We start from the raw sequence: 26674 nt of genomic DNA, 5'->3' as shown, positions 1-26674 counted from the left end.
AAGGTGTTGAACCACTTGGCCCCCATTCTGATGGCAGCAGGGAACCTCGGCAGCATTTCAACAGGGAAAAGGCCTGGTCTAGGGCAGGGGCTATTGCTGGGCTGGGCTGAGAGGAAGGGGATGGCTCCCAGCCAGGTGAAGGAGTCAAGTAGACTGGTAGGATGTGTGTCATGGAGTGGCCCCTCCTAGCAGTCCACAGGGCAGCTGGGTGGTCAGTCCTGGCCAGAAGCTGGCAGTGGCTGGGTTCCCACAGGAGCATGCTGCTGAGGGAGGGAGACAGGGGATGCTATCTAGGAGGGTCACAGAGACATGACCCAGCACTGGCCTGTGACCTGGTGTAGGACTTAGTTCCTGAGCTTCCCTCGTCCCTAGGAGGGGAAGGAAAACACCCGTTTTCATTGCTGGTATCCTAGCTGCAAGAGCTGGGGGGAGTGGTGGCCAGAGTCCAGGGAAGGCAAGAGCTGAATGGGAGAAAGGTGGTGCCAATAGAGCTGCAGGCAGGAGAGGCGCAGGCCTGGGGGACCAGGGTGGACAGGAGACAAGGTCAGTGGTGGGGGCTGCGGCTCAGTGTGTGGCACACCCCAGCAGCCTCAGCCCAGTGGTGAGCAGCTGGGTGGGGGGCTCTGTAGGCCTCTGGGGTCTGGGAAGAGATCCCCATGCCATGCTTTCCTGACCACTGAGGCTCAGGGTCCAGGTCTACTCTTCAGTACCACTGGGGTCTGGCTGGGGGAGCCCCACCTGCTGATAAGGGCGTCTCTGTAGCGCTGGCTAGGTTGGGGCAGGTCTGCAAAGATACCATGAAAGGGACACTTGCTGGCTCATAAGTGTCTTTAATGGTTTCAGTTTGTGGCCCTTCCCCCAACCCTGGTGACTCTGTCCCAGCAAGCAGTCAGTAGAGGTCCCGAGTTCAGCGGGGGCCTAGAGACGTCAGACCTGTGAGGGAAGGGCCACTCTCCGCTTGTAACCTGTGGGGGTGGAGCTGGGTCATTCCTGTGGGTTCTGCCGTGCCCCCACCTCCCCCTGCCTGAGCTACCTCTGGTACCTCTGGTGGCTGCTAGGTAGAAGCTGCGGCAAGGGGATCCCAAGTGCAGGGCCTCTGGGTGCTACACATCTCACAGCCAGGGCGGCTTGGGGCATTGATGAAGGTGCAGGAAGGACAGGGCCAGCGGGGCTGGGGGAAGAGAGACACTTGTTGCTTCCCTGCTCTTTCCAATGCCCATGGCTGTCCTGGCCCTCCCTGCCCAGTCCCATGCCCACCTGGAGAGGACTGGGCAGGCTGGAGGCAGCTGGCTGGGGTCCTGGGGGTAGCCCCAGTGATGAGGGAAACAAGCGTCCAAGTTCCCCATCCATCTTCTGGGGGCGCTGAGGGCTAGGTCCTGTGGCTGAGGGGGTGGAGCTCAGGACTGGCGGGCTGCACCCCACCTGCCACCCCCCACACCCCACCCCCATCGAGGACTGACCTGGGGCTTCTCGAGGAGCTGACAACAAGTAGAGGAAAGCAGGGTCCCCATCCTGCCGGACCCCATAGGAGGCAAGGCTGCGCTCAGGCACACACAGGCACCGCCCGATGACCCAGCGTTGCACAGCTGGCGGGAAACCGAGCTCTGAGAACACCTGCGGCCAGAGCAGTCAGGGCAGATGATGTCACCTAGGCTCCCCTGCCCCCTGGCAGGGCTCCCTAGACCCTGTGCCCACCTGCTCCTGGAGAGCTGCAACGGTGCAGTGGGGGTGGACCTGCAGGGCAACGTGCGCAGAGGATGCGGTGGATGCGGCAGAGGCAGCGTCTTCAAGTGTGACCTGCAGCCTGTGCCAGAATGTGGGTTGAGGGATGGATGGAGGACCTGGGAGGGTCACAAGGACAAGGTGAGGAAGAAGCCCCAGGCCTCACCGGATGGGGCCAGGTGGGAAGCAAGCCTCCTGAAGCTGAACACTGAGGGCCACGCGATGCTGGGCCAGGACGGCTGCCGCTTGGGCTGCCCCCTTCTCGTCTCCACCTGCAATGGCCCGGGCCAGATTCCCTGCCAGCTCTTCTGTAGGGTAAGGAAAGGACAGCTGTCACCACTGGGGACTGTCTGCTAACCCCCAACACCCCCCACACACACCTGTACCTCTCTCCATCAAGTTTCCAGGGCTCCTAGGAAGATCTGCCTCGGGTGTGGGGACTTCCGGGGGACTGGGCAGGGAGACAGGGCTTGCTTCTGGGCCCAGGGCTGGTGGTGAGCTGCTGCTGCTGCTGCTGCCTAGAGGTAAGACATCGGTGGGCTATGCTGTGGCCTCTGTCCGGGCCTCTGGGCCCTTGGTCTTCCAGGGCCTTTGCCTTCTCCCTCACCTCAGCCCATGCCAGGGCCCTGCCTCAGGCCACACTTCAAGCCACACCTTCTCCCAGCCTTGGCTCTGGCAAGCCCCTCAGAGGCCCCTGCCAGACTTCTGTTAGTGCTGGAGCTGCACTTAGTTCATTTTTGGGAATTAGAGCCCTTTCAAACCCTTCTGCCGCCTGGCCAGGCCACCTTTCTTGGCCCTTTCTGCCAGCCAGGGACGCCTCATAGCAGAACCCAAGCAGGCCCTCAGTGGCCCTGCCGTCTGGGTGGCCTCTTGGAGCCCTTGGGGACCTCCCCTCTCCGGACTCCCTGACCCACACTTGGGCTGCCAGCACTCCAGACAAGCCACTGCCCTGGGTGTCTTCAGAGCTGGGCACCCTGCTGACTCCCCTTCTTACCCCCCCACCGTGTGAGGCCCAGCCCACTGCAATGGGGGGTCCCCACCCAGTGCTAACACAGCTCCTGTGATGACCCCAGGCCCACTGTATTCATACTGTCGCCCTACTAGGATAAGCAGGGCCTTCCATGCACCCAGCGCTGTTCCGTCCTGGCACCCAGTGAGCCGCAAGGATCACTTGCGCATGCTCACCTCAGGGTTTGTTTGCTGCTTCCTTGGTCACATGGTTCGTGCCATGACCTTCAAATTTCACTCCAGTGTCGCCTCAATGAGGCCTTCCCCTGCCACCGTTTTTTTTGTTTTTGTTTTTATTTTGAGATGGAGTTTCACTTGTGGCCCAGCCTGGAGTGCAATGGTGTGATCTTGGCTCACCGCAACCTCTGCCTCCTGGGTTCAGGCGATTCTCCTGCCTCACCCTCCCAGGTAGCTGGGATTACAGGCATGCACCACCACACCCGGCTAATTTTGTATTTTTAGTAGAGACAGGATTTCTCCATGTTGGTCAGACTGGTCTTTAACTCCCGACCTCAAGTGATCTACCTGCCTCAGCTTCCCAAAGTGCCGGGATTACAGGCATGAGCCACTGTGCCCCTGCCACCGTTTTAAAAAGCAATCCTCCCAGCTCCACCATTCCCAGTCCCACACCATCTAACAGACTTTTTAAAAAAACTCTACAGTAATTTTATTATTATTATTATTATTATTATTTTTGGAGACAGGATCTCGCTCTGTCACCCAGGCTGGAGTGCAGTGGCACGATCACAGTTCACTGCAGCCTAGAACCCCTGGGCTCAAGTGATCCTCCCATCTCAACCTCCCAAATAGCTGAGATTACAGGCAGACACCACTACACTCAGCTAATTTTTTTTTTTTTTTTTTTTTTTTTGTGAGACGAAGTCTAGCTCTGTCACCCAGGCTGGAGTGCAGTGGTGAGATCTCGGCTCACTGCAAGCTCCACCTCCCAGGTTCACGCCATTCTTCTGCCTCAGCCTCCCGAGTAACTGGGACTACAGGTCCCCGCCACCACCACGCCTGGCTAATTTTTTTTTTTTTTTTTTGTATTTTTAGTAGAGACGGGGTTTCACCGTGTTAGCCAGGATGGTCTTGATCTCCTGACCTCGTGATCCGCCCACATCGGCCTCCCAAAGTGCTGTGATTACAGGCGTGAGACACCGTGCCCGGCCCACTCAGCTAATTTTTAAATGTTTGGTATGTTGCCCAGCCCTGTACTTATTTTATATGTCTGCCTCCTCCCCTCTAAAAATGCAAGCTCCAATAGGGTAGGGATTGGAAGTTTTGTTCATGCCAGAGGAGTACCTGGGACAGAGCAGCTGCTGAATACATATGCTTGGTGAATGACTGACTAAAGAGAGCCTAGCTCCTTTTCTAAACACTGAGTTGCCTGAGCCTCTCTTACATCCCTGTCTGGCTGTCTTCTGACCCCTCTGGCAGCTCTGCTTATCTGTTTGTGGGCTGCCCTCTCTCTGGGAGCCCCATACTACCTAGTCCTTCACATTTCTCAGTCTCAACAGCTAACTCTTCCATTTAAGCAGCCATGTGAGCCAGGGGCAGTGGCTCACGCCCATAACCTCAGCTACTTAGGCTGAAGCAGGAGGATCACCTGAGCCCAGGAGTTCAAGGCTCCAGTGAGTTAGGATCACACTACTGCACTCCATTCTGGGTGATAGAGGGAGGCTTTGTCTGCAGAAAACCTCCCAAGCAACCACGAAACTCAGCTAATTCCATCTTTCCACTGCAACCTTTGCCTCCAGGTTCAAGTGATTCTACTGCCTCAGCCTCCCCAAGTAGCTGGGACTACAGGTGCACGCCACCATGCCTGGCTAATTTTTGTATTTTTAGTAGAGACAGGGTTTGGTTTCACCATGTTGACCAGGCTGGTCTCGAACTCCTGACCTCAGGTGAACCACCCACTTCAGCCTCCCAAAGTGCTGGGATTACAGGCGTGAGCCACCCCACCCGCCCACTAATTCCATCTTCTAAGCATCTCTGGAAACACCCTTCTCCCCAACCCTATCTGCACAACCCTTGCCACTGCAGAACTCTCAGTCTTAAGCAGCAGGTATCTGAGTCTGTCACTCTCCCACTCCTGTCACCCTCCTGCTGCTCTTGGGATGATGTCTTCTCATACAGGTCCTGACCCTGCCTGCTCCGCTTCTTCATGCTTGCCTCTCATGTTTCCTGAGGGTTAAGGAAGTGCAGGCTGAGGTTCCAGGGCTTCCTGGTGGAGGCTGCAGCTCGTGCTGGCTGGGGCCTCAGATGGTGTAGGAGACTGACTCCAGGAGCCACTCCAAGTACTCCACGTTGGAAGGTGGATCCAACTTCCCCAACCAGGACTGGGGGGCCAAGGCTATTCCAAATGAGCATCCATTACAAGGCACTAACCATTCTGTCCTTCCACGGTGGCACCTCGGACTAGGACTGCCCAGCGCTGAGCTTCCTGAGGGTTGAGGAAGTGCAGGCTGAGGGTTCCAGGTCCTCCTGGCGGAGGCTGCAGCTCGTGCTGGGTGGGGCCTCGGATGGTGTAGGAGACTGACTCCAGGGGCCACTCCAAATTGACCTGAGAAGGGGGAAGAGTCCAGGCTCAGGGCATTCCCCCACCCTACATCGCACGATGAGCAAAGAAACACAAGATAACATTTATAGGCCATTCATTTCAAGGTCCTAAGTCCTGTACGCCTATCATCAAATCCTCACAATAGTCCTGTAAAGTAGGTCCCAGCATCACCCCTATTTCACGGACGAGAAAACAGAAGCAAAGAAACGTAACTGCATAAGGGCACCCAGGTGGCAAGCGGAGGGGCCTGGCTTTGGGCTCCGTGCCCTGCCCGGGCCAAACCGCGCGCCCTCCGCCCCTACTCACCGCCCCGGGTCCCGCGTCCAGCAGCTCCAGCCGGAAGCGCCCAGGCCGCTCAGGGTCCGCGCTCAGCTGCAGCCTCCGCAGCTGTGCCTCGGCGTCTGGCCCGGCGCCCAGCAGCCTCACCGCGGCGTGCACAGTCAAGAGCACTGCTGCCGAGCCCAAGTCCGAGGCCGCCGCCGCCGCCCCGCCCGCTGGCGGCGCCATCTCCGGTCCGGCCAGGTCCCGGCCCTCCGAACGCGCTTCCGTGGGATCCGGCCGCTAAGCGTCTCCGCCCGTCGGAAACCCGGGCCGCGAGCCTGGGGTTCCGGGCGCGCACAGAGCGTCGGGCTTGGGACGGCGCCGAGTTGTGCACCCTGGCCAAGCCTGCCCCGCTGGCTTTGCCCAGAAATGGACACAGCCCACGGGCTGGGCGAGGCTGGCGGCGTGTACGAGGCTGGGGCAGGGCGGCGGAGGCGCTCACGTTTGAGCTGGTCTTTGGGGGCGAAGGGTAAGGGGCCGAAGCACCGGCCACAACTGAAGGCGGACGCTGCCTCTTCGCCCCAGGGGCTCGGCGGGCGGAGATGCAGACGGCCAGGGACTATCCCAGCGCCTGGCGGCAGCTGGACATCGCTTCCGGGACCTCCAATGGGCAGCCACCTTCGCCCGCAGACCGCAGCCCCCGCCACGCCCACACGACGCACTAGGTTGGCCCGTGCCTCTCTGGTTACGGGGTCGACCCCCCTCGGAGGCGGAGCGAGAGAGGCCATGGCCAATGAGCGCTGGGGATAGGCGGGTTAGTACGGCGAGAGGAGTGACAGACAGACTCCACAACCAGTAGACGTAGAAGACAGAACTGAGTGGCGGGTAAGACACCCGATTGCTATTCGAGCTCTCGATCCCGGCGACTGGAGCGGGCCATTCAGAGGCGCGGGGCCGGGCCTGGCGGACGCTTGTTGTTGTCCGGTCGGGGGAGGCGGAGGTCGCTAGCTCGCTCGGCTCGCTGACTCGCCGGGGCGCTCTGTGGCGGTCGGCGGCAGGTCGGTCGCGAGAGCGGGCTCTGTGCAGGGGGGCGAGGCTATGTCGCGGTGGCAGCCCGGATGGGCCGGCAGGGCCAGGAGTAACGGGACGTCGCCGCGGAGCTTCTTCCCCCGGATACAGTGCGGCCCGAGCGGAGGCCGCGGCGCCGCCCTCCGATCTTGAGGAGCCCGCGCTGCGCGGAGCCCGCCCCCGCCTGCGCACCGGCACCGACGCGGAGCGACCCACCCCAGCCAGACCCGACCCGGCGAGGCCAGATCTAACCCAGCCAGGCAGGTGGGTGTCCGCCCTGCGCCCCGCGCCGTCTCGGGCCTCCGGAACCACAGCCCCCAGCAGGCCTCGCGCGGCGCGCTGCCTCCTGGGATTTGTAGTTCCACCGCGGCTCGGCGGGTGCCCGACCCGGCCCCGGCGGGCGCTGTCTGGCGACTCTGCAGCGCCCCAGCGGGGCCGAGGGACCGCCCTCCTAGGCGTCTGGAGAAACGAGGCGCTTTTTCCGGGTAAAGTGGAGGAACCTCTAGCTTTCCTCTCCCCGGGCCAGAAAGCAGCCAGAACGAAAGAGCGCCCGCCCAGGTGACCGCAGGGCCCGGAGCCCCAGGTGTCCTGGTTCCTAACCGGGATGCAGCCTCTTACCCTGGCTGAGGAGCCCAGCCAGCCTGAGGGAGACTGCAGAAGTCATGTCCCGTTGCGGACTCAAGAGTTACCCCCATGGTGGCTGGAGCTGTTTTTTCGGGGTGGGGATGGGGACGGGGAATGGGAATGTGGAGCAACAAACTCAACCAGCAGCCCCAGGGTGAGCAGGGTCCCCGGTAGTCCTAGCCTAGTCCCAGAACTCACGTGTTCTGCAGGGGGTGTGGCTGACCTGGAGCCTGGACTTGCCACCCTCGGGTAAAACAAGATCTCGTCATCTCTCCTGGCGGGGCAGAGAGGGGAGTTCCTGATGTGCAGCCTGGACAGAGGCCAGACTCAGCTTGTTCCCAGCGGCTCCACTTAGTGGGTAGGAGGGCTGAAGGCAGGGCCCCAAGGGGCCAGATAGATACCCATGGTCTGGCCTCTCCCCAGGCAACACTAGCTCCTCTGGAGCACGGAGCCCCCTCCCCAAGGACATGAAGCTGTTGGAGAACTCGAGCTTTGAAGCCATCAACTCACAGCTGACTGTGGAGACCGGAGATGCCCACATCATCGGCAGGTGAGGCAGGGCGGGGGGCACGCGAGGCTGGCATCTCGGAGGTCACACTGCCCCGCCCTTCAATGGAACCTGGGGGAAGCATGCTTCATGGTCGTCTCTGCATCCTATAGGATTGAGAGCTACTCATGTAAGATGGCAGGAGATGACAAACACATGTTCAAGCAGTTCTGCCAGGAGGGCCAGCCCCACGTGCTGGAGGCACTCTCTCCACCCCAGACTTCAGGCCTCAGCCCCAGTAGGTGAGCCATAGTGGGGCCTGCCTGGGGCTGGGGGTCGGGGGGAGGTGATGGGCCCAGCTGATGCTTCTCTCTGTGCAGACTCAGCAAAAGCCAAGGCGGCGAGGACGAGGGCCCCCTCAGTGACAAGTGCAGCCGCAAGACCCTCTTCTACCTGATTGCCACACTCAACGAGTCCTTCAGGCCTGACTATGACTTCAGCACAGCCCGCAGCCATGAGTTCAGCCGGGAGCCCAGTCTTAGCTGGGTGAGGGTCAGGTGCAGGGAAGGGACCCACAGCCACCCCACTGTTCTTCCCCACTTTCGGTAGCCCTGGGCTCCTGTCAGCCTGACTGTGACCTGCTCTAGGTGGTGAATGCAGTCAACTGCAGTCTGTTCTCAGCTGTGCGGGAGGACTTCAAGGCCCTGAAACCACAGCTGTGGAACGCGGTGGACGAGGAGATCTGCCTGGCTGAATGTGACATCTACAGGTGGGCCGGCATCCCTGCAGGTGGCCTCCAGGTATGTGTGGCACTTGGTGCCTCACACCACCTGTCACCCTATACTCCCTAGCTATAACCCAGACTTGGACTCAGACCCCTTTGGGGAGGATGGTAGCCTCTGGTCCTTCAACTACTTCTTCTACAATAAGCGGCTCAAGCGAATTGTCTTCTTCAGCTGCCGTTCCATCAGGTGGGCACCATCTGCCTCCTCCCCCACCTCCCTGTTGGGCCGATACAACTTCCCCAGCTGTGCCATCTCCACCCAGCTTTGTCCTCCCTGAACATCTTTCCTGGGGCCAACAGCAGGCCTGGGTAGGGGGTCCTAAAACTGGTTTCCCTGCCTCCCCTCAGTGGCTCCACCTACACACCCTCAGAGGCAGGCAATGAGCTGGACATGGAGCTGGGGGAGGAGGAGTTGGAGGAAGAAAGCAGAAGCGGAGGCAGTGGGGGTGGGGCCGAGGAGACCAACACCATGGAGGAGGACAGGTGTGTGATGGGGGCCATGACCCAGGTCCCTGAAACCTGGAGTGGGTACAACAGGGTGGGAGCCTCCTCTACTTGGTCTAAGTGGTGGCTCCTGAAGACCCACTGTGTGCCAACCTCCGCCCAGGGTCCCTGTGATCTGTATTTGATGAGGAGGAGCGGAGGCCCCAGCTTCATCCAGCTTCAACCAATGCCTGGACCTGCCCACCTGAGAGGCCCCTGGGGCCTCCCCAGCTGCTGGCCAGACCCTGGCACTGCCACAGTCCTGGCATTACCCAAGGCCATACCTGCCTAGCCCTTTGGCTCCATCCTGTGGATGCCCACTCACCCCTCAGACTCCTGCTGCCCGTACTGTGGCCGGACTTGGCAGCAGGGGGCCTGGTGGGAAGAGTGACTGCCCTGCCCAAATGAACTGCCACAGCAGGGAGAGCTGGACCACAGAGTTTATTTTTGTATTTCCGCTGGGCCTGCACACTCCAGCCCAAAGGGTCTGTGGCCGGAGGCCCCGCAAACAGGCCCCAGCAGTCACCAGCTCTGGTCTTGGGCCGGCCCCTGGTGCCCACCTGTACCCCCACTTCGCCCATTTGGCCGCGTGCACTGAGTGTCACTTTGCTGCAGCTCATTTCTTTCCAATAAAAGTTTCTGTGACTTAGTGTGGACCTGGATGCGATGTGGGGGTGGGGCCTGCGGTGTGGGAGTGGCCAGCGGCATCTGGTATCCTAGCAACTGCCGCTGCCGCCGTGACCGCTAAGTGCTGGGAGCTGTTGGGTTCTGGGACTGTAGTTGCAGAAATGGAGGCAGAGGCGTGGGAGGCAGAAGGCTACAACCTAGTTCTGGACTCGGACCTGTATGATGCAGATGGCTATGATGTCCCAGACCCTGGGTTGCTCACCGAAAAGAATGGTGAGGGGTCCTGGCCTCGTCGCACTGGCATCCGCTAGGAAGTGGGTCTCACTCGGGCTTGGGTTCCATCCCCTGGAAGGAAACCCCTGGGCAGTGCCTGGCAGGGCAGGGCCCCTGGAGGAGGGCTCCCCATAACCGTCAGGGTCGGGGGCCTGAGGCTGTAGGTGGCAGAACTTGCAGTTCCCGCCCGCAGAGTTGACTTTCACGGAGCCGTCGCAGGTCCTGCCCTTTCTGACCAGCAGCCAGCAGTGGCAAATCCTGACCCTGCGCGCCCGCGCCCGCCGGCTGTGGCTGCTTCTGCGCACCAGCCTCCACGAGGTCGTGGAAAAGGTGCGGTGTGCCCGTCCTGTGCCTCCAGGCCTCTTTCGGGGTCTGGTCCTTCCCCTAGGGGTCCGCTAGGCCGGAGCAGCCCCAACCTTTGACGGCGGGTCCGCTCACCCCGGCCCACAGGAGAAGAGAGCCGAGCTGCGCGTGGCGCGCCTGACGCATGGGCTGGAGCCACTGCGCCGCCTGGAGGTGGCAGCCGGGCTGCGCTCGGTGGCGCAGGACCCGGTGGGCGGACGCTTCGTGGTGCTGGACGGCGCGGGCCGCCTGCACCTGCACAAGGAAGACGGCTGGGCACAGGAGACGCTGCTGGCACCTGTCGGGCTTACGGGGCTGGTGACCGTGCTGGGCCCGCTGGGTGCCGTGGGCCGTTTTGTAGGCTGGGGCCCCGCGGGGCTGGCCATTCTGAGGCCCAACCTCAGCCTGCTGTGGCTGAGCGAGCAGCGGGTGGGCAGGGCCCCGGGTTGGGCGCCCACCTGCTGCCTGCCCGTGCCTGACCTCAGGCTGCTGCTCGTGGCGGAGATGGACAGCAGCCTGGCGCTCTGGCAGTTCCGCTCAGGTGGTCGCCGCCTAGTGCTGCGAGGGTCACCACTGCACCCGCCCCCGAGCCCAACGGGCAGGCTCATGCGTCTGGCTGTGGGGCCGGTTCCTCCCCACCACATCCTCCGCTGCTTCGCGGCCTATGGCTCGGCCGTGCTTACTTTCGATCTGCATGCCTGGACTCTGGTAGATGTGCGCCGGGATTTGCACAAAACGTGAGGGGGAATCCCCCTAAGGAGGGCCAGGCATGTAGGGGTACAGGGCCCTCACAAAGCGATGTTAAGTCCATTGGGCTTCTCCCATTCCCCACTTGTAGCACCATCTCGGACCTGGCTTACTGCGAGGAAGTAGAGGCAATGGTGACAGCTTCCCGGGACAGCACCGTGAAGGTGTGGGAGGCTAACTGGCAGATCCGGATGGTGTTCGTGGGCCACACAGGTGCTCTGAATTCTCTGCACCCCGAGCCTCGGCCTTTTGCCTCCAGCCGCTCTAGGCTGTCCAGCATCTCTGCAGCTCTGGCCAGGCCTTGCTGCACTGACTGCAACATAGACTGAAGGCTCCCCTGCCTTCAGTCAGCCGAGTGACCTGCACCCCTCCCACAGGTCCAGTGACGGCTATGGCTGTGCTCCCTAACACGACCCTGGTGTTGTCGGCCTCACAGGACGGGACGCTACGCACCTGGGACTTGCAGGCGGCGGCGCAGGTGGGCGAGGTAGCGCTGGGCTACTGGGGTCAGGACAAGCTGTCCCGGCGCGTGGGCCGTCTGCTGGCGCCAGCGTGCCCGGGCTGGCCAGTGCTGTCCCTGTGCGCGAGCAGCGTGCAACTGTGGAGCGTACGCGAGCTCTACTCGCCGTTGGCGCAACTGCCCGCCAAGGTGCTCCATATGCAGGTGGCGCCCGCGTTGCCCGCGCCTGCGCACCCGTCTCTGCCTACTCGCCTCGTGTGCGCGTGCACCGACGGCTCGGTCTACCTCCTGTCGGCTGCCACCGGGCGCATAGTGAGCTCACTGCTGCTGAAGCCGGAGGACTGCGCAGCAGCCGTGGCCTACTGCCTGCCGCGCGAGGCGCTGTGGCTGCTGACCAAGGCCGGGCACCTGGTCCGCGCCAACGCGGCGCGCTGCCCCATGAGCGTGCTGCACCGCGTATGCCCGCCGCCGCCCCCTGCACCGCAGCCTTGCTGTCTGCACCTGTACAGCCACCTCACGGATCTCGGAGGCGCCTTCTCCTCCTGGGAGGTCGTGCGCCAGCACCAGGGCGAGTTGCGCCGCAGCGCTGTGGCCTGCGCCTGGAAGAACAAGAACCGGTGGGTGCCGGAGCCGGCGAGGGTCTGGCGGGCGGAAGGAGCGGCGGGGTCCGCGCCAACAGGCTCTTCCCACTCGCAGGTACCTGCCCGTGGTGGGGCACATGGACGGCACGCTGTCAGTCCTGGATTGGCTGTCGTCGAAGACTGTCTTCCAAACGGAGGCGCACAGCCCGGGCCCGGTCGTCGCCATTGCATCCACCTGGAACAGCATCGTGTCTTCGGGTCAGTAGCTCCCCTGCCAACGGTCAGGCCGCCACAGAGCCCCCTCCCCTCCGACGAGGCCCAGCCAGGCTCCGCTGCCCACAGGTGGGGACCTGACGGTGAAGATGTGGCGTGTCTTTCCCTACGCGGAGGAGAGCCTGAGCCTGCTGCGCACCTTCTCCTGCTGCTACCCGGCCGTGGCACTCTGTGCGTTAGGCAGACGTGTCACCGTGGGCTTTGAAGACCCAGACAGCGCTACCTACGGCCTGGTGCAGTTTGGCCTGGGCGACAGTCCGCGATTAGACCACCGGCCCCAGGACGACCCCACGGACCACATCACCGGTGAGGGGGCAGCGCGGGTGAAGCCCAGCCCCTGCCCGGCTCGGTCCCTGACCCTGAACCCTGCCCACAGGCCTGTGCTGTTGCCCTGCGCTCAAGCTGTATGCCTCCTCCAGCCTGGACTGCACCGTTCGCATCTGGACCGCTGAGAACCGCCTCCTGCGGTAGGCTGGGAGGTGGGGAGGGCTGGGGTCTCCTCCCTCTGCCTCGCACCAGAGCCCAGTGGCTGGACTGGGTGGAGAAGGCCTTGTCCCTGCTGAGCCTCGGTTGCCCTGGGTCCCCTCCAGGCTCCTGCAGCTGAATGGTGCCCCTCAGGCCCTGGCTTTCTGCAGCAACAGTGGAGACCTGGTGCTGGCACTGGAATCCCGCCTCTGCCTGGTGTCCCATAGGCTCTACCTGCCTACATCCTACCTAGTTAAGGTGTGTGGTGAGGACAGAGTGAGCAAGGTGGGCCCCTCACCTTGCCCACCTTGTGGGGGCAGACCTGGGTTCCCCCAGCCAGGGATACAGGTTCCTTCCCCTATTCAGAAGATGTGCTGGAAGGTCCCAGACATGGTGGACGACCCTCCGCTGCCGCTGACGAGCCAAGAATCACTGACTTCCACCCAGCTGCAGAGGCTCAGCAACCTCCATGGGGCAGCCAGCCTCAGGTCCCATACAGGCCTGCTTAACCCTCCTGGAGGCCCCACTTTCCCACCCTGGGTGAGGGCCTGGCTGTGTGGGGCCCTCTGGAGTTGATGCAAGCCTGCCTGAGCCCTGGCACACCCATTTGGGTTCAGTCCTTGTCCCAGCCTCTGCCCCAGCCCACTGACATGCCACCCAGCATCCCACCTGTGCCTGTCCCTGTTTGCAGCAAGGCCTTGTCTCTCATCCATCGTCCGAGGGCAACATCTCAGCACCTGGTGCCGAAGGAGGTGGGGTGGGTCCTCCTTAACCCGCCCTGCCCAGGCTCAGGCCCCAGCCTTCAGCCCTGGGGCAGGCCTGGGATCCCTGTGGTTGTCTGGGCAGCGCGTAGCAAGGCTCAAGGAAGAGCAGGCTGATCCCTGAACCCTGACTCAGGACTTGGACGCCCTAGTGGCCCGGGACCGAGACCTTCAGCAGTTGAGGCTGGGGCTACTGGCCCCAGCAGCCCGGCCCCCACCCTCCTGGCAGCAGCGTCAGGAAGGCTTTGACAATTACCTCCGTCTGATCTATGGCTCTGGCCTGCTGGTAGGTGTGGGGTCTCCCCCAACCCAGTCCTGACCCTGGCCCCTCCTCTCCACCCACCCCTCCCACCTGGTCTCTGATGGTCTGTCTGCTCCTGCTACCCTCCCAGGGCATGCAGTCTGGAAGGGAGTCCCAGCAGTGGAGCACCGGGACCCTCACAGTAGACAGAGAGACCTGGGATGTGTATGCCCTACCCCAAGCTGCCCACTGTCTTGCCTGCAGTGAGGTCAGTACTGCAGCCCAAACGGTGCCAACAGCCCTGTCCCCACAGGACCTGGGGGTCCTGGGCCAGCACTTCTCCCAGCCTCCCCGAGTCACAGTGCCAATCCCACCCACCGTAGGGTGCACAGCAAGGCATCCCAGCTAAGGCTTCCCACCCTCCCACATGCCTGCTGGGCCGCCATGGCCCCTCTGCCACCCTGTGACTCCTCCTATACCCCTAGCTTCTGGCCCACTCCTCACTGAGCCACTACCTGGGTCTCAGTCTGGATCTGCAGCTGCAGTTGGAGCAGCTCCGAGGGAGGCCGACCATAGCCCTGGACCTGCCATCCTCCCACCTGCAGTGCAGGGTGAGGGACCCAGGCAGGTGGGGTACTACCTTCTGACGGGCAGAGCTGCAGGGGTACTGGGGACTGTGTTGTTCTGAGCCCCCATTCCATCCCCCAGATCCCACTGCTGCCAAAGAGACAGCCCAAGGAACCTCTCTCTAGCCTCGGAGGCTTCTTTCCTGCCGCCGTGCAGCCCCACAAGGTGAGACCCCCACCCAGCTCCTGGAGAGCCACTCCTCTCCAGGCATCACTCTTGTGCCTGCCATCTCCCTTTTGCTACAAATCTTTATGTCCAAATCTGACCCAAGGGCCATGCCCACCTACAACCAGAGGGCCAGGCTGCAGCCTCCCACGCACCCCTCACCCCTCACCCTTCACAGTCTGTCTAACCCTGTTCCAGTACAGCTGTGTTTGTGGCCACAGACTCCTTGCTGCTCTGGGAGCTGGCATCAGGCAAAGCCAGCCCCCCAGATGGTTATGCCACACACTGCTTTCCCCCGTGGAGGCTGTGGAAAGGCAGGTCCCCTAGGGACTTTTCCTGGAAGACCAGAGTCCCTGCCCTTTAGAGGAGCAAAGTCAAGGGAACCTGTTCCTTCAGAATCCACTGTCTTCCCACCCTCACATACACCAGGTGCCCAGGCAGGCCTCAGCCCCTCCCCCAGCCCATGCCTGGCACCGTCACTTGCCCAGGTGGGTTATTGACTCTTTGGACCTGGGTACCACCATCAAGCTCTTTGTTGCCCCCTCTCCAAGTTCCTTCCTTCCTCCCTGGCCCCTGTGCTTCTTCTAGACTTTCTTGTCCCAGGGCTGGGCCAAGTCCTGTGAGGAGCTTGCGGGGTGTCAGGGCCCCTAGAAGCTAGCACTTCCCCAGGTTTCCCTTCTCATTTGTCACAGCTGATGCTCACTGAGGGCCTCGCCCCTGGTATCTCAAGGTTCTTCTGCCATCTGTGTTGAGAGTAGGGGTGCCAGCTCAGTCAGCTGTCGGAGGCCTGGCAGCAGAGCTGGACTGGCAGCTGAGGGGCTCTGAGAGGATATACAGGTGACCAAGGTGGTGGACAGGCTGGGGGAATCCAGGTGCTCAGCATTCCCTGCTGTGCCCACCTCCAGTACTGCCTGAGGCCTATCTGCTTCCCCGGCTATGTGCCCAACTCTGTGGTGCTCCAGCAGATGTGGCTAAATGCAGAGGTCAGCGGCCTCGGATCCCTGACTCAGCTCGCCTCCCGGAGAAAGCTCAAGGCAAGGGATGGGGCTGGGGACTTTGCTGGTAGGGGAGGGCTCTGCTGGCCTTGCAACCCATCAGGCACCACCTCTTGCCCCTCTGCAGCCAGGGGCAAGCCAGGATGCCCTGTGGTTGCAGCACCCCAGGCCATCCCAAGCCCAGTGGCAGAGAAAGCTGCTCCAGTGGCTGGGGGAGAAGCCTGGAGAGGAGGAGGAGAAAGATCAGAAGGAAGAGGAGGAGAAGGAAGAGGTAGAGGAGGAGCTGGACCGGGCCTCGGCTTCCCTGAGCCCGCACTCGAGCCAGCAGCTGGATTCCTGGGAACTGGAGGATCAGGTAGAGGCTCAGGCAGGGGCCCCAGGCCACCATGGGAGGTGGGCTTACACTGAGACCCAGACAGGTGGGACCTGCAGCCACTGCTGCTCCACTAGAGTGCTGTGGAGTGGACCCGGGAGCCCCGGCGGCGCACCTGCGAGACTGCCAGGACCCACCCTCATCACTGGCACCGTCATGGGAGTTTGCTTTTGGATGAGCATTACGGGCATCTGCCCAAGTTTCTGCATTTCTTCATCTACCAGACCTGGTTCAAAGAGTTGTTCCCCGTCTTCAACCTGCAGGTTGGAGGGAATTGAGGATGCCTGAGAAGCATGGGTTAGGGTGAGGGACAGGGGAGAAGGTAGGGGCTGGCTTGGGTGTGACATGGGAGCAGGACCTCCGCATGCTACCCTACAGGCATACCCGGAGGCGGGCACGGTGGAGGGCCTGGCCTCGCTGCTGGTGGCCCTGCTGGAGGAGACCACGTGGGTGGACCGTGTGCACATCCTGCAGGTGCTGCTGAGGCTGCTGCCCAACATAAGCAGTGATCTCCAAGGCCAGCTGCAGGGTCTGCTCATATACTTGCTCAACCTGGACCAGCCCCCCAGCCTCCAGGTGTGCCCCTTGTCCTGCCCCCAGTCTTTCTTCCTGCCCACCCACCCTCAGCAACCACATCCCCTCCGCCTGCCTCAGGACCAGACGCAGAAGAAGTTCGTGATACTGGCGCTGCAGCTGCTCCTGGCCTGCTCCCTGGAGTCCCGGGATGTGGTGCTGGAGCTCATGTCCTACTTCCTCTACTCTCCAGTGCGCTGCCGGTGAGTCACGCTCCGGCCCAGCCTTCCCTGCCACTGGGAAGGCCTCTGGACAAGCCACATGCATCTGTCCCAGACCAGAGCTCAAGAAGTTGCTGCACAGGCTGGGCCTTCAGGACCCAGAAGGCTTCCTGTTCCAGGAGATGATGACCTGGGTCCAGAGCCCGGACCTGGACTCCAAGGCTGGCTTGCGTACTCACTGCTGCCAGAAACTGGAGGACATGATCCAGCAGCTTCAGGTTGGGCTGGTGGGGGCCGGGGGTGCCTTGGGAACCCTGTTGCCTTCTCTGACTTTCTACAAGTCCTGGGATCAAAGCCAACTGAGGCCACAGGCCCCTTGCCTTGCCCAGTCCTGGGCCTCCAGCCTCCCTGCCCTGAGCATCTCTGGAGATTTCCCTGGGCAGGTGGAAGTCAACAGGGGGTGTCTGGCCCTGGGTGTTGAGCCAGGGACAGCCCTGGGACCTCCTTGTCAAGGGAGGGGCAGCCCCTGCCTTGGGCTGAGGGTCGGGCAGAAGGGAGTTTCAGTGGCCATGGGGGTGCTCAAGGAGCCAGGGTGCTTGGCCGTGGGTCACCTCCCCACAGATGGAAAGCTCGCAGCCACTGTCTTCAGCCACGTTGCTGGTGGTGCTGTCCAAGGTCTCCAAGACCTCAGCACTTTCCTCTCCTCCCAAGGAGACCCCATCGCAGACTTCAGTGGTCTCTGGGGCACCCACGCGCGCCTCCGTGGTACCCTTGGGCACCTCCTGGTCGCCCTCCGGCATCTCCGGGAGGCTCTCGCAGGTCTCAGAGGTGCCTCTGATGGTGGTCTCGCCTGCGGAGCCGCCCTCTCTCTCCCCGGAGCTCCAGGCCCAGAGGACGCTGGCACCCACGCGCAGCTGGGGGACCCGCCAGCTCCGTCTCGGAGTGCTCTCCGAGACGCTGAAGAGCTTCTGCCTGGAGCCCGAGGCCGGCCTGAGCCCTGCCGGGCCTGCTCAGCTGCCCGAAGAGCCGCCGCTGCTGGAGGAGACCGACTGGTCGCACTCGCAGCTGCTGGACTTGGGCCCCATAGACGCGCTCAACTTCTTCTGTCAGCAGCTGCGGGCGCGGCGGCAGCGGGCGCGGCAGCAGAGCTCGCTCCAGGAGGAGGCTGCGCACTCGCACCCGCTGGTGCCCGACACGGTGGCGCCGGTGCCCGACATGGTGGTGCCACCACCCCAGGAGCACTGGTGCGCGGGGCCTGCGCCGGCGGGGCCTGCGTGGGGCGGCCAAGCGTGGGGCTGGGCCGGCTGAACCCTCCTCTTTGCCTCCAGGTGCCACCCCATCCTCCGGCTGCAAGAGGCCAAAGCGCAGAGGTCCGCGAGGTCCGCGATGAGACTGAGGGGTGAGTGGGGCCAGGGGTGGAGACTGCGCCCCATCCTGCCCCAGCCCCCGGGCTCACAAGCCTCCGCCCGCCCCCAGGCCCGATGCCTTCCCGGCTCTGTGCGGGCCGCACCCTGGACGGCCCCATCCGGACGCTGAAGCTGCCGCTGCCACGCGTGGCGCCGCAGCCTTTCCCCCGGGACCGGCCCCCACCCCCACGCCCGCTGCCCCCGCGGCTCCTGCAGCCCGCCCTGCAGCGCTACTTTCTGCCAGAGGACGCGGACCCTGACACCTATAGCTGACCGGGCTGGTGGCCTCAGCCTGCCTGGCTCTGGGGCCTGCCACTGGTATTTGGCCAAGGCCTGTATCGGGAATAAAGTCCAGAGAATTTCTTTCCGCAGGATGCCGCCTGCTTTGGAGGGCCCTGGGGGCGTGCGGGCATGCGGCCTGAGCCCACAGTGGCGGCAGAAGGCAGGAGCTGGAGGCCTGGCGGAGGTGGCCATCATGGGCACCAGCGTTGCTGGAGGGGTGGCCGGCCTAGGGCAGAGACCCATAGCGGGGCACCATCCGCTAGGCACTGAGCAAACGTTTTCTGGTCGAGTACTAGGTGTGGAGATGCGGGCTGACCTTAGAGAACGCGTCCTGGGCCAGCCCACAGCCCGGTGTGGAGGGAGTCCTGGAGGGCCTGGGAGGTCACAGACTGGGCCTTCCGGGTCGACACAGGTGAGACCAGGAGTTTGCAGACCTTGCTTTCGTTACTTTTGTTCTGGAAAAGAGAAGAATTGACGAAGGCACCAGGAGCTTTTTTCTGAGCAACAACGAAGGAGATCCTCTCACCCCTTTAGCCTAAAAACCCCTGGGGGATGGGTATGGTTCCCACGGACTCAGCCTCTGGGCCGGGCTCCTCCGCGCTGTGTGGCCTGGCAGGGCACAATACCTTTGCACCGAGCTCTCCGGGCGGCTCTGGGGGAAATCTCCGGCTTTTACACCTGTATTTTGTGTTGTCTGAGCAGTGATTTCTCTCCTGTATTTCTAGCCTCTGGCTTTACTGGTTTCTTCACGATGGCTCTGGTTAGAATCGCTCCTCCACACCTTCCCCGTTGCCCCAACCTGTGCGGTGGCTCTTGTTATGGGGCCACCAAATGGCTGCTCTCTCCCAGGCCGGTTTTTTGGCGCAGTGGTGCCACCATCCCAAAAGCACGGGTGTGCAGGGCTATGTGGGATGGCCAAGTTGCTGGGCCCAGCTGAACCTGCCTCTTCACCTCCGGGCACTCCCCCATCCTCCCACTGCCAAAGGCCGAGGTTCACAGGTGTGCGATGAGACTGAGGGCTGAGTCTGCTAGAGGACTTGACACTTTTTGTGAAAAATTAGTAAACCTAGATACCTCGATCAGTGTCTAGCAATGCCAAGGCCCCAGTTTGGGTTCAAGCCTGCTGGAGCAATCCTGCAGCTCCTGGGCCACAAGAGTGGCCAAGACCCTCTGATTTTTGGTCAGGACACAGAAAGATAGCGGGGAACTGAGGGACCCCACATGACCTGCAGTCAGACAAGGTGGGTCAGAGAATTTATTTATGGCTATCGCTCTTTTTTTTTTTTTTTTTTTGAGACAGAGTCTCGCTCTGTCGCCCAGGCTGGAGTGTGATGGCGTGATCTCAGCTCACTGCAACCTCTGCCTCCCAGGTTCAAGCAATTCTCCTTCCTCAGCCTCCTGAGTAGCTGGGATTACAGGCATGTGTCACCACGCCTGGCTAATTTTGTATTTTTCGTAGAGATGGGGTTTCATCACGTTGACCAGGCTAGTCTCAAACTCCTGACCTCAGGTGATCCGCCTGCCTCAGCCTCTCAGAGTGCTAGGATTACAGGCGTGAGCCACCATGCCCGGCCTTCTTTATGGCTATCTCTAAGACAACAAAGGCAGGGGAAAAGTCCTGCCTTGGAGAGAAAAAGGAGGGTGGGAAAAGGTCAAAGAGAGAGATTCTGTTGTCTGAGTCTTGCCTCTGAGGCCTAAGTGCCCCAACATTATAACAAGGGATATGGGAGTTATAAGCCAGGAACTGTGGATGAAAACCATTAGACAGATATCATGATATCACACCCACACATCAGGCAAGAGACTTGTTCCCTAAAAATTACCTAGTTTAGCTGGGCACAGTGGCTCATGCCTGTAATCTCAGCACTTTGGGAGGCCGAAGCGGGCGTATCACGAGGTCAGGAGTTTGAGACCATCCTGGTTAACACGGTGAAACCCGTCTCTTCTAAAAATACAAAAAAATTAGCTGGGCCTGGTGGCAGGCGCCTGTAATTCCAGCTACTTGGGAGGCTGAGGCAGGAGAATCGCTTGAACCCGGGAGGCGGAGGTTGCAGCAAGCAGAGGTCACGCCACTGCACTTCAGCCTGAGCCACAGAGCAAGACTTTGTATCAAAAAAAATCACGCCTGTAATCCCAGCACTTTGGGAGGCTGAGACAGGCAGATCACTTGAGGTCAAGAGTTTGAGACCAGCCTGGCCAACATGATAAAACCCTGTCTCTACTAAAAACACAAAAATTAGCCGGGTGTGGTGGCACATGCCTGTAATCCCAGCTACTCGGGAGGCTGAGACAGGAGAATCGCTTGAACCTGGAAGGCAGAGGTTGCAGTGAACCTAGATCACGCCATTACTCTCCAGCCTGGGCAATAAGAGTGAAACTCTGTCTCAAAACACACACGCGCGCAAAAAAAAAAAAAAAAAAAAAAGTCTAGTCAACATGGTGAAACCCTGTCTCTACTAAAAATACAAAAATTAGTGAGACTTGGTGGCACATGCCTGTAGTCCCAGCTACTCAGGAAGCTGAAGCGGGAGAATCGCTGGAACCTGGGAGGCGGAGGTTACAGTGAGCCGAGGTCGCGCCACTGTGCTCCAGCCTGGGTGACAAAGCGAGACTCTGTCTCCAAAAAAAAGAAAGAGAAAATCTTCCTGTGGTGTGATTGGTTCTCCTTTATGGAAATTCACGGAGATATCCTGGAAGTCTAACCTGATGAAAGAGTTCTTGAATTTAATAAGACACAGGAAGAATGTGTGTCCAAGGTTATAAGGCTAGACTACATCATAGAGGAACGTAAACAAGAAAACTAGTATCTTGAGAACACGTGGCTCTTAGCAACAGCTCTGTAGCACTGCTCTGACGGCAACACCTGGCCCACCCAAGTGGTCCCCAAGCAGCCGGGGCTCTGCAGGGGAAGCTGACCATTGTAGTGACCAGATGGCACCAGAGGGAATGTGACGGGAAAGATCCAGGTGGAGCTAATGCCTACCTTGATAAGTTGGCCTCTTCCTTTTGTTCCTCCGGCCTACTCCCAGGCAGCTGCTCCCTCTAATTTTTCCCTTGCTGGTTCCTATTTCTGTTATTCATCTATCACCTGTATCATCAAGTCCCTGAATTAAATTCTGTCAAAAGGGTGGTCACTGTATTTCTGACTAGGGGATCCTGATGGATCCACTCTTGCCGGGGAAAGCTGTTGTTCTTTTGGATGCTAGACTTGTATGTGGTTACCTGGTTACACCTATTTATTCATCCAAACAGTATCTCAACTATCTTGTATTTCCTAAGCAGACAATCACAGCTTTGGCAAATAATGATCATTTCTCCTTTTGTAAAATATGCATCTTATTTCCTTTTTGCTTTGGCAAGGACCTACCAAAATAATGTTAAAGAGTATCAATTACAGCCGAGGCGGGCAGATCATTTGAGGTCAGAAGTTTGAGACCAGCCTGACCAACATGGTGAAACTCCGTCTCTACTAAAAATACAAAAAAATCAGCCGGCCATGGTGGCACATGCCTGTAGTCTCAGCTACTCAGAAGGCTGAGGCAGGAGAATTGCTTGAACCCAGGAGGCACGGAGGTTGCAGTGAGCTGAGATCTTGCCACTGCAGTCCAGCCTGGGTGACAGAGCGAGATCCCGTCTCGGGAAAAAAAAAAAAAAGTATCAATTATAGCAGCTTTTTTTTTTTTTTTTTTTTTTTTTTTTATGAGACAGGGTCTCACTCTGTTACCCAGGCTGCAGTGCAGTGGTGTGATCATGTCTTATTGCAGCCTTAACTTCCCTGGGCTCAGGTGATCCTTCCTCCTCAGCCTCCCAAGTAGCTGGGACCACAGGCATGCACCATCATGCCCATGTATTTTTTTGTAGAGACAGAGCTTCATCATGTTGTCCAGACTGGTCTGGAACTCGCAGGCTCAAGCAATCCTCCCACCTCAGCCTCCCAACATGCTGGGATTACAGGCATGAGCCACTGCACCCAGCCTAGCGACTACTCTTGTAATGGGACACAGAGTGAGTAGGGAATCTCTTATTAATAGTTATATTTACTATAAAGATACTGTAATCAAAATACTATTGATATAAAAATGGACAACTCCAGGTCAGGCGTGGTGGCTCACACCTGCAATTCCAGCACTTTGGGAGGCCAAGGTGGGCAGATCATATGAGGTCAGGAGTTCAAGACCAGCCCGGCCAACATGGTGAAAACCTGCCTGTACTAAAAGTACAAAAAAAGTTAGCCAGACATGATGGCACACACCTGTAATCCCAGCTACTCAGGAGGCTGAGGCAGGAGAATCACTTGAACCCAGGAGGCGGAGGTTGCAGTGAGCCGAGATCTTGCCATTGCAGTCCAGCCTGGGCAACAAGAGCGAAACTCGATCTCAAAACAAAACAAAACAAAACAAAAAGACAAACAGCAGCGGTACAGAATAGACAATCCAGAAGTACATCCATTTATATCTGGACACTTAATGTACACACAATCAGGCATTGCAATTCAGGGGGAAGATATGGTTGACTTAATAAGTGATGCTGGCATAAGAGGCTGCCTGTGCGATCAGCAATGTGAAGGGGTAAGGTGAACGCACCCTGAGGTTGACTCTTTGCATTCAAATCCCAGCTCCACTACCTTTTAGCTCAGTGAACTTCAGCAAGTTGCCTAAGTTCTCTAAGCCTCAGGTCCCACATTTCTTTTTTCTTTTTTTTTTTCAGAGTCTCGCTCTGTCGCCCAGGGTGGAGTGCAGTGGCACAATCTCGGCTCACTGCAACCTCTGCCTCCCGGGTTCAAGTGATTCTCCTGCCTCAGCCCCTCAAGTAGCTGGGATTACAGACATGTGCCACCACACCTGGCTAATTTTTTTTTTTTTTTTTTTTTTTTTGTATTTTTAGTAGAGATGGGTTTTCACCATGTTGGCCAGGCTGGTCTTGAACTCCTGACCTTAGATGATCTGCCCACCTTGGCCTCCCAAAGTGCTGGGATTACAGGCGTGAGCCACCGTGCCTGGCCCCAGGTCCCCCATTTCTGAGGGGGGGATAAAAATGCAACGATGCCTCACAAGGCTGTTGTGAGAAATAAATGAATTATATCTACACCATTTAAGAACAGTGCCTAGCACAGAATATACTGATGAAAAAAACGAGGCTGGACTCCTACCTCATGTTATTTACAAAAGTAATTTTCAAATGATTTGAAGATTAGAATGTAAAAAGCAAAAGAATAAATATATCAGAAGACAACATAGAAAATATGTTAACATATTCATAGCACCCAGAGAAAGAAAAGATAGATGTATTTACGGATGTTATTTTATTTATTTATTTATTTTTTTGAGACAGGGTCTCACTCTGTCTGTCGCCCAAGCTAGAGTGCAGTGGTGAGATCTCAGTTCATTGCAACCTCCACCTCCTGGGTTCAAGCGATTCTCGTGCCTCAACCTCCTGAGTAGCTGGGATTTCAGGCACCCGCCACCATGTCTGGCTAATTTTTGTATTTTTAGTAGAGACGGGGGTTTCACCATGTTGGTCAGGCTGGTCTCCAACTCCTGACCTCGTGATCCGCCCACCTCAGCCTCCCAAAGTGCTGAGATTACAGGCATGAGCCACTGCGCTCGACCTGGATTTTTTACACTGTGGCAAAAGATGCTGTAAAATCAAAGACAGAACTCAAAATGATAAAATATTTAAATGTAAAGTGTAAAACTATAAGCATTTTCGAAGAAAATACAAAACAATCTTCCGGACCATCACTCCTGTAGTCCCAGCACTTTGGGAGGCCGAGGCAGGTCGATCACCTGAGGTCAGGAGTTTGAGACTAACCTGGCCAACATGGTGAAACCTCATCTCTACAAAAACAAAAATCGGCTTGAGCTGGGAGATTGAGGCTTCAGTGAGCCATGTCCTTGCCACTGCACTCCAACCTGGGTGACAAAGCTAGACTCTGTCTCTAAAAAAAATAAGAAAAAAGTAAAAATCATCTGGACCTAGAGATTGAATGAGTTCTTAGACTTGACACTAAAAGCACCATTTATAAAAGAAAGAAATCAGTAAATTGGATTTCATCAAATTGAAAAACTTCTGCTCTGTGAAAGACCTTGTTAAGAAGATGAAAAGATAAGCTACAGACTGGCAGGAAATGTTTGCAAACTATCCATCTGAAAAGGGATTAATATGCAGAATATACGAGAAACTCAAACATCTCAACAACAACAAAAAAATCTGATTTAAACGTTATACAAATGAGCTGAATGACATTTCTCAAAAGACATACAGATGGCCAACAAATACATGGAAAAAATGCTCAACATCACTAATCATCAGGGAAATATAAATCAAAACCACAATGAAGTGTTACCTCACCCCAGTTAGGATGGCTATTACCAAAAAGAAGAAAGTAACAAATACTGGTAAGGATAAGAAGAAAACAATGTACTGTTGGAGGGAATGAAAACTGTGACAGCCACCATGGATAGCAGTATGGAGGTTCCTCAAAAACTGCAGATAGAACTACCAGATGATCCAGCAGTTTTACAACTGAGAAATTTATCCAAAGGAAAGCAAATCAGTCTATGGAAGAGATACCTGCGCCCCATGTTTATTGCAGCATTCACAGTAGCCGAGCTATGCAGTCAACCCAGTGTCCAACAATAGATTAATGCACAAAGAAAACGTGGTGCATATATACGATGGAAATACTGTTAAGCCATGAAAAGAATAAAAAACAATGTGGATGGAACTAGAGGACATTATGTTCATGAAATAAGCAAGGAACAGAAAGTTAAATGCTGCATGTTCTCATTCACATGTGAAAGCTAAAAAAAGCTGACCGCGTACAAGTAGAAAGTAGAACAGAGGATACTGAGGCTGGGAAGGGAGGTGGGAAGGAGATAGGGAGAGGTTTGTTAAAGGTTGCAAAATTACAGCTAAATAGGAAGAATGAGTTTTAGCATTCTATACGACTGTAGGATGACTACAGCTGACAATTATATAGTTGCAAAAAGCTAGGAGGAGGATATTGGATATTCCCAACACAAATAAATGACATGATGGATGTGCTAATTACCCTGATCTGATCACTATACATTACATGCATTGAAATATCACTGTGTAGCCTATAGATATAATTACCATTGTAAATTAAAAACCATCCCATTAGAAAATGTATAAGTATCCCAGGACATGGCTCTGCAAGGACAGGGTTGGGGGTCGGGTGACAGATTAACAGCATCTCAAGGCAGAATTTTTCTTAGTACAGAACAAAATGGAGTCTCTTGTGTCTACTTCTTTCTACACAGACACAGTGACAGTCTGATCTCTCTTTCTTTTCCCCACATTTCCCCCTTTTCTTTTCCACAAAACCGCCATCGTCATCATGGCTCGTTCTCGATGGTCTCTCTCTCTTCAGAGCTACTGGGTGCACCCACAGACTAACAACAGACACAACAGGCACACAAGGATTAATATGAAGTTTACAATAGTGGAACTTCCGATGGTCTTAACCCAAGTAACAGGGTGAAGATTTGCGAGGCTATCAGCAGCTCCCGCGATTGCCTCAGTCCCTGGGACCAAATTCAAATGGGCTTTTGACGCTTCACAAATGTGTTCCTTTAATTTGGAAACGTCTAAAGTGACATTATCTTCTCTTCCCTGTAGATGGCGTCTAACCATGTCCCAGTGATGCTCAGACTCATAAACTTGGGGTGTAAAAAAAAATCAGATGTATTCCAGTCACACTGTAACTGGAAACGATGTTCCAAGTTCATGAGCCTATCTCCCATCCAAATGACAGTTTGTCTAAGATCATTAATTTGATTTGCCAATTTTTGATCAATACCAGTTGTGAATTCCACAATCTTATAGAATTATTTTGCCAATCGTTAACAAAGTTTACTGTCTGAACAGAAGAGTGCAATGCAACTCCTGCCACAGCAGCCATAAGCTGTGACTGCAATTAATCCCATACTCACTGCAACTAGAGTAAAAATGAATCTTTTGGATCTATTTAAAACGCCTTTTAATCCTTCAGTCAAAATATGGACGGATGGCAAGGCTTCCCATGGTCAGTCCGTGGACACAGGGATCCACATGCCTTCTCTTGCTCTCACTGTCAGAATACGGTGATGCCAATTAAAAGTCGAATCAATGCAAGTAAACAATCTGCAGTTTTCACAGGTTTGAGAATCTGGTTTAATAACTATATTTCCTACAACTAGCATATGAGGGGGCTTTACACAACTTAGTAAAGGAACTGTTAGCCTGGCGTCTGCTCTTCTGCCTTTACCATTTTGTTCATCTGTGAGTTGATGGTGCTTGTGTGTGGTGCTTCCGTCTCCG

General features: G+C 57.5%; 3 protein-coding genes across 8 annotated transcripts; 2 read left to right on the top strand and 1 right to left on the bottom strand.

Moving 5' to 3' along the window:
• Positions 1–801: 801 nt before the first annotated feature.
• SHARPIN (SHANK associated RH domain interactor) lies at positions 802–6052 on the bottom strand. Of its 5 annotated transcripts, none has more exons than XM_030920506.1 (9): positions 5597–6052; positions 5119–5293; positions 2103–2240; positions 1889–2030; positions 1696–1804; positions 1461–1614; positions 1258–1382; positions 1043–1171; positions 802–965 (listed from the first exon to the last, which is right to left on the bottom strand). In XM_030920506.1, exons 1-8 carry the CDS (start codon positions 5795–5797, stop codon positions 1055–1057), a joined length of 1161 nt encoding a protein of 386 aa, XP_030776366.1. In that variant the 5' UTR covers positions 5798–6052; the 3' UTR covers positions 802–965; positions 1043–1054. The 5 variants fall into 5 exon arrangements, with proteins under 5 accessions (XP_030776366.1, XP_030776367.1, XP_010373542.1 ...); XM_030920507.1 differs by having other exon boundaries at positions 1889–2027; positions 2109–2240; XM_010375238.2 differs by having other exon boundaries at positions 815–965; positions 2109–2240.
• A 437-nt stretch (positions 6053–6489) lies between these two features.
• On the top strand, positions 6490–9646 carry MAF1 (MAF1 homolog, negative regulator of RNA polymerase III). 2 transcript variants are annotated; one of them, XM_010375241.2, is made up of 8 exons: positions 6490–6883; positions 7667–7793; positions 7904–8032; positions 8111–8276; positions 8378–8499; positions 8582–8701; positions 8863–8997; positions 9122–9646. In XM_010375241.2, the coding sequence occupies exons 2-8, from the start codon at positions 7711–7713 to the stop codon at positions 9141–9143; spliced, it is 777 nt and encodes a 258-aa protein (XP_010373543.1). In that variant the 5' UTR covers positions 6490–6883; positions 7667–7710; the 3' UTR covers positions 9144–9646. The 2 variants fall into 2 exon arrangements, with proteins under 2 accessions (XP_010373543.1, XP_010373545.1); XM_010375243.2 differs by lacking the exon at positions 8863–8997 and having other exon boundaries at positions 6509–6883.
• Positions 9647–9785: 139 nt separating this feature from the next.
• On the top strand, positions 9786–18434 carry WDR97 (WD repeat domain 97). Its single transcript, XM_030920505.1, is given in 25 exon segments — positions 9786–9897; positions 10091–10227; positions 10348–10976; positions 11078–11199; positions 11364–12063; positions 12143–12285; positions 12370–12606; positions 12677–12767; positions 12891–13023; positions 13132–13253; positions 13457–13517; positions 13663–13812; positions 13919–14132; positions 14135–14170; positions 14251–14378; positions 14476–14559; positions 15465–15542; positions 15682–15909; positions 16005–16190; positions 16306–16503; positions 16582–16703; positions 16777–16939; positions 17373–17905; positions 17990–18060; positions 18138–18434. Coding segments are annotated over 25 exon segments (4881 nt in total). The 3' UTR covers positions 18341–18434.
• Positions 18435–26674: the final 8240 nt, after the last annotated feature.

This window comes from Rhinopithecus roxellana, chromosome 17, assembly GCF_007565055.1.
Source record: "Rhinopithecus roxellana isolate Shanxi Qingling chromosome 17, ASM756505v1, whole genome shotgun sequence".
Lineage (NCBI taxonomy): Eukaryota > Metazoa > Chordata > Mammalia > Primates > Cercopithecidae > Rhinopithecus > Rhinopithecus roxellana.
This window is presented reverse-complemented; position numbering and strand designations above follow the sequence as displayed.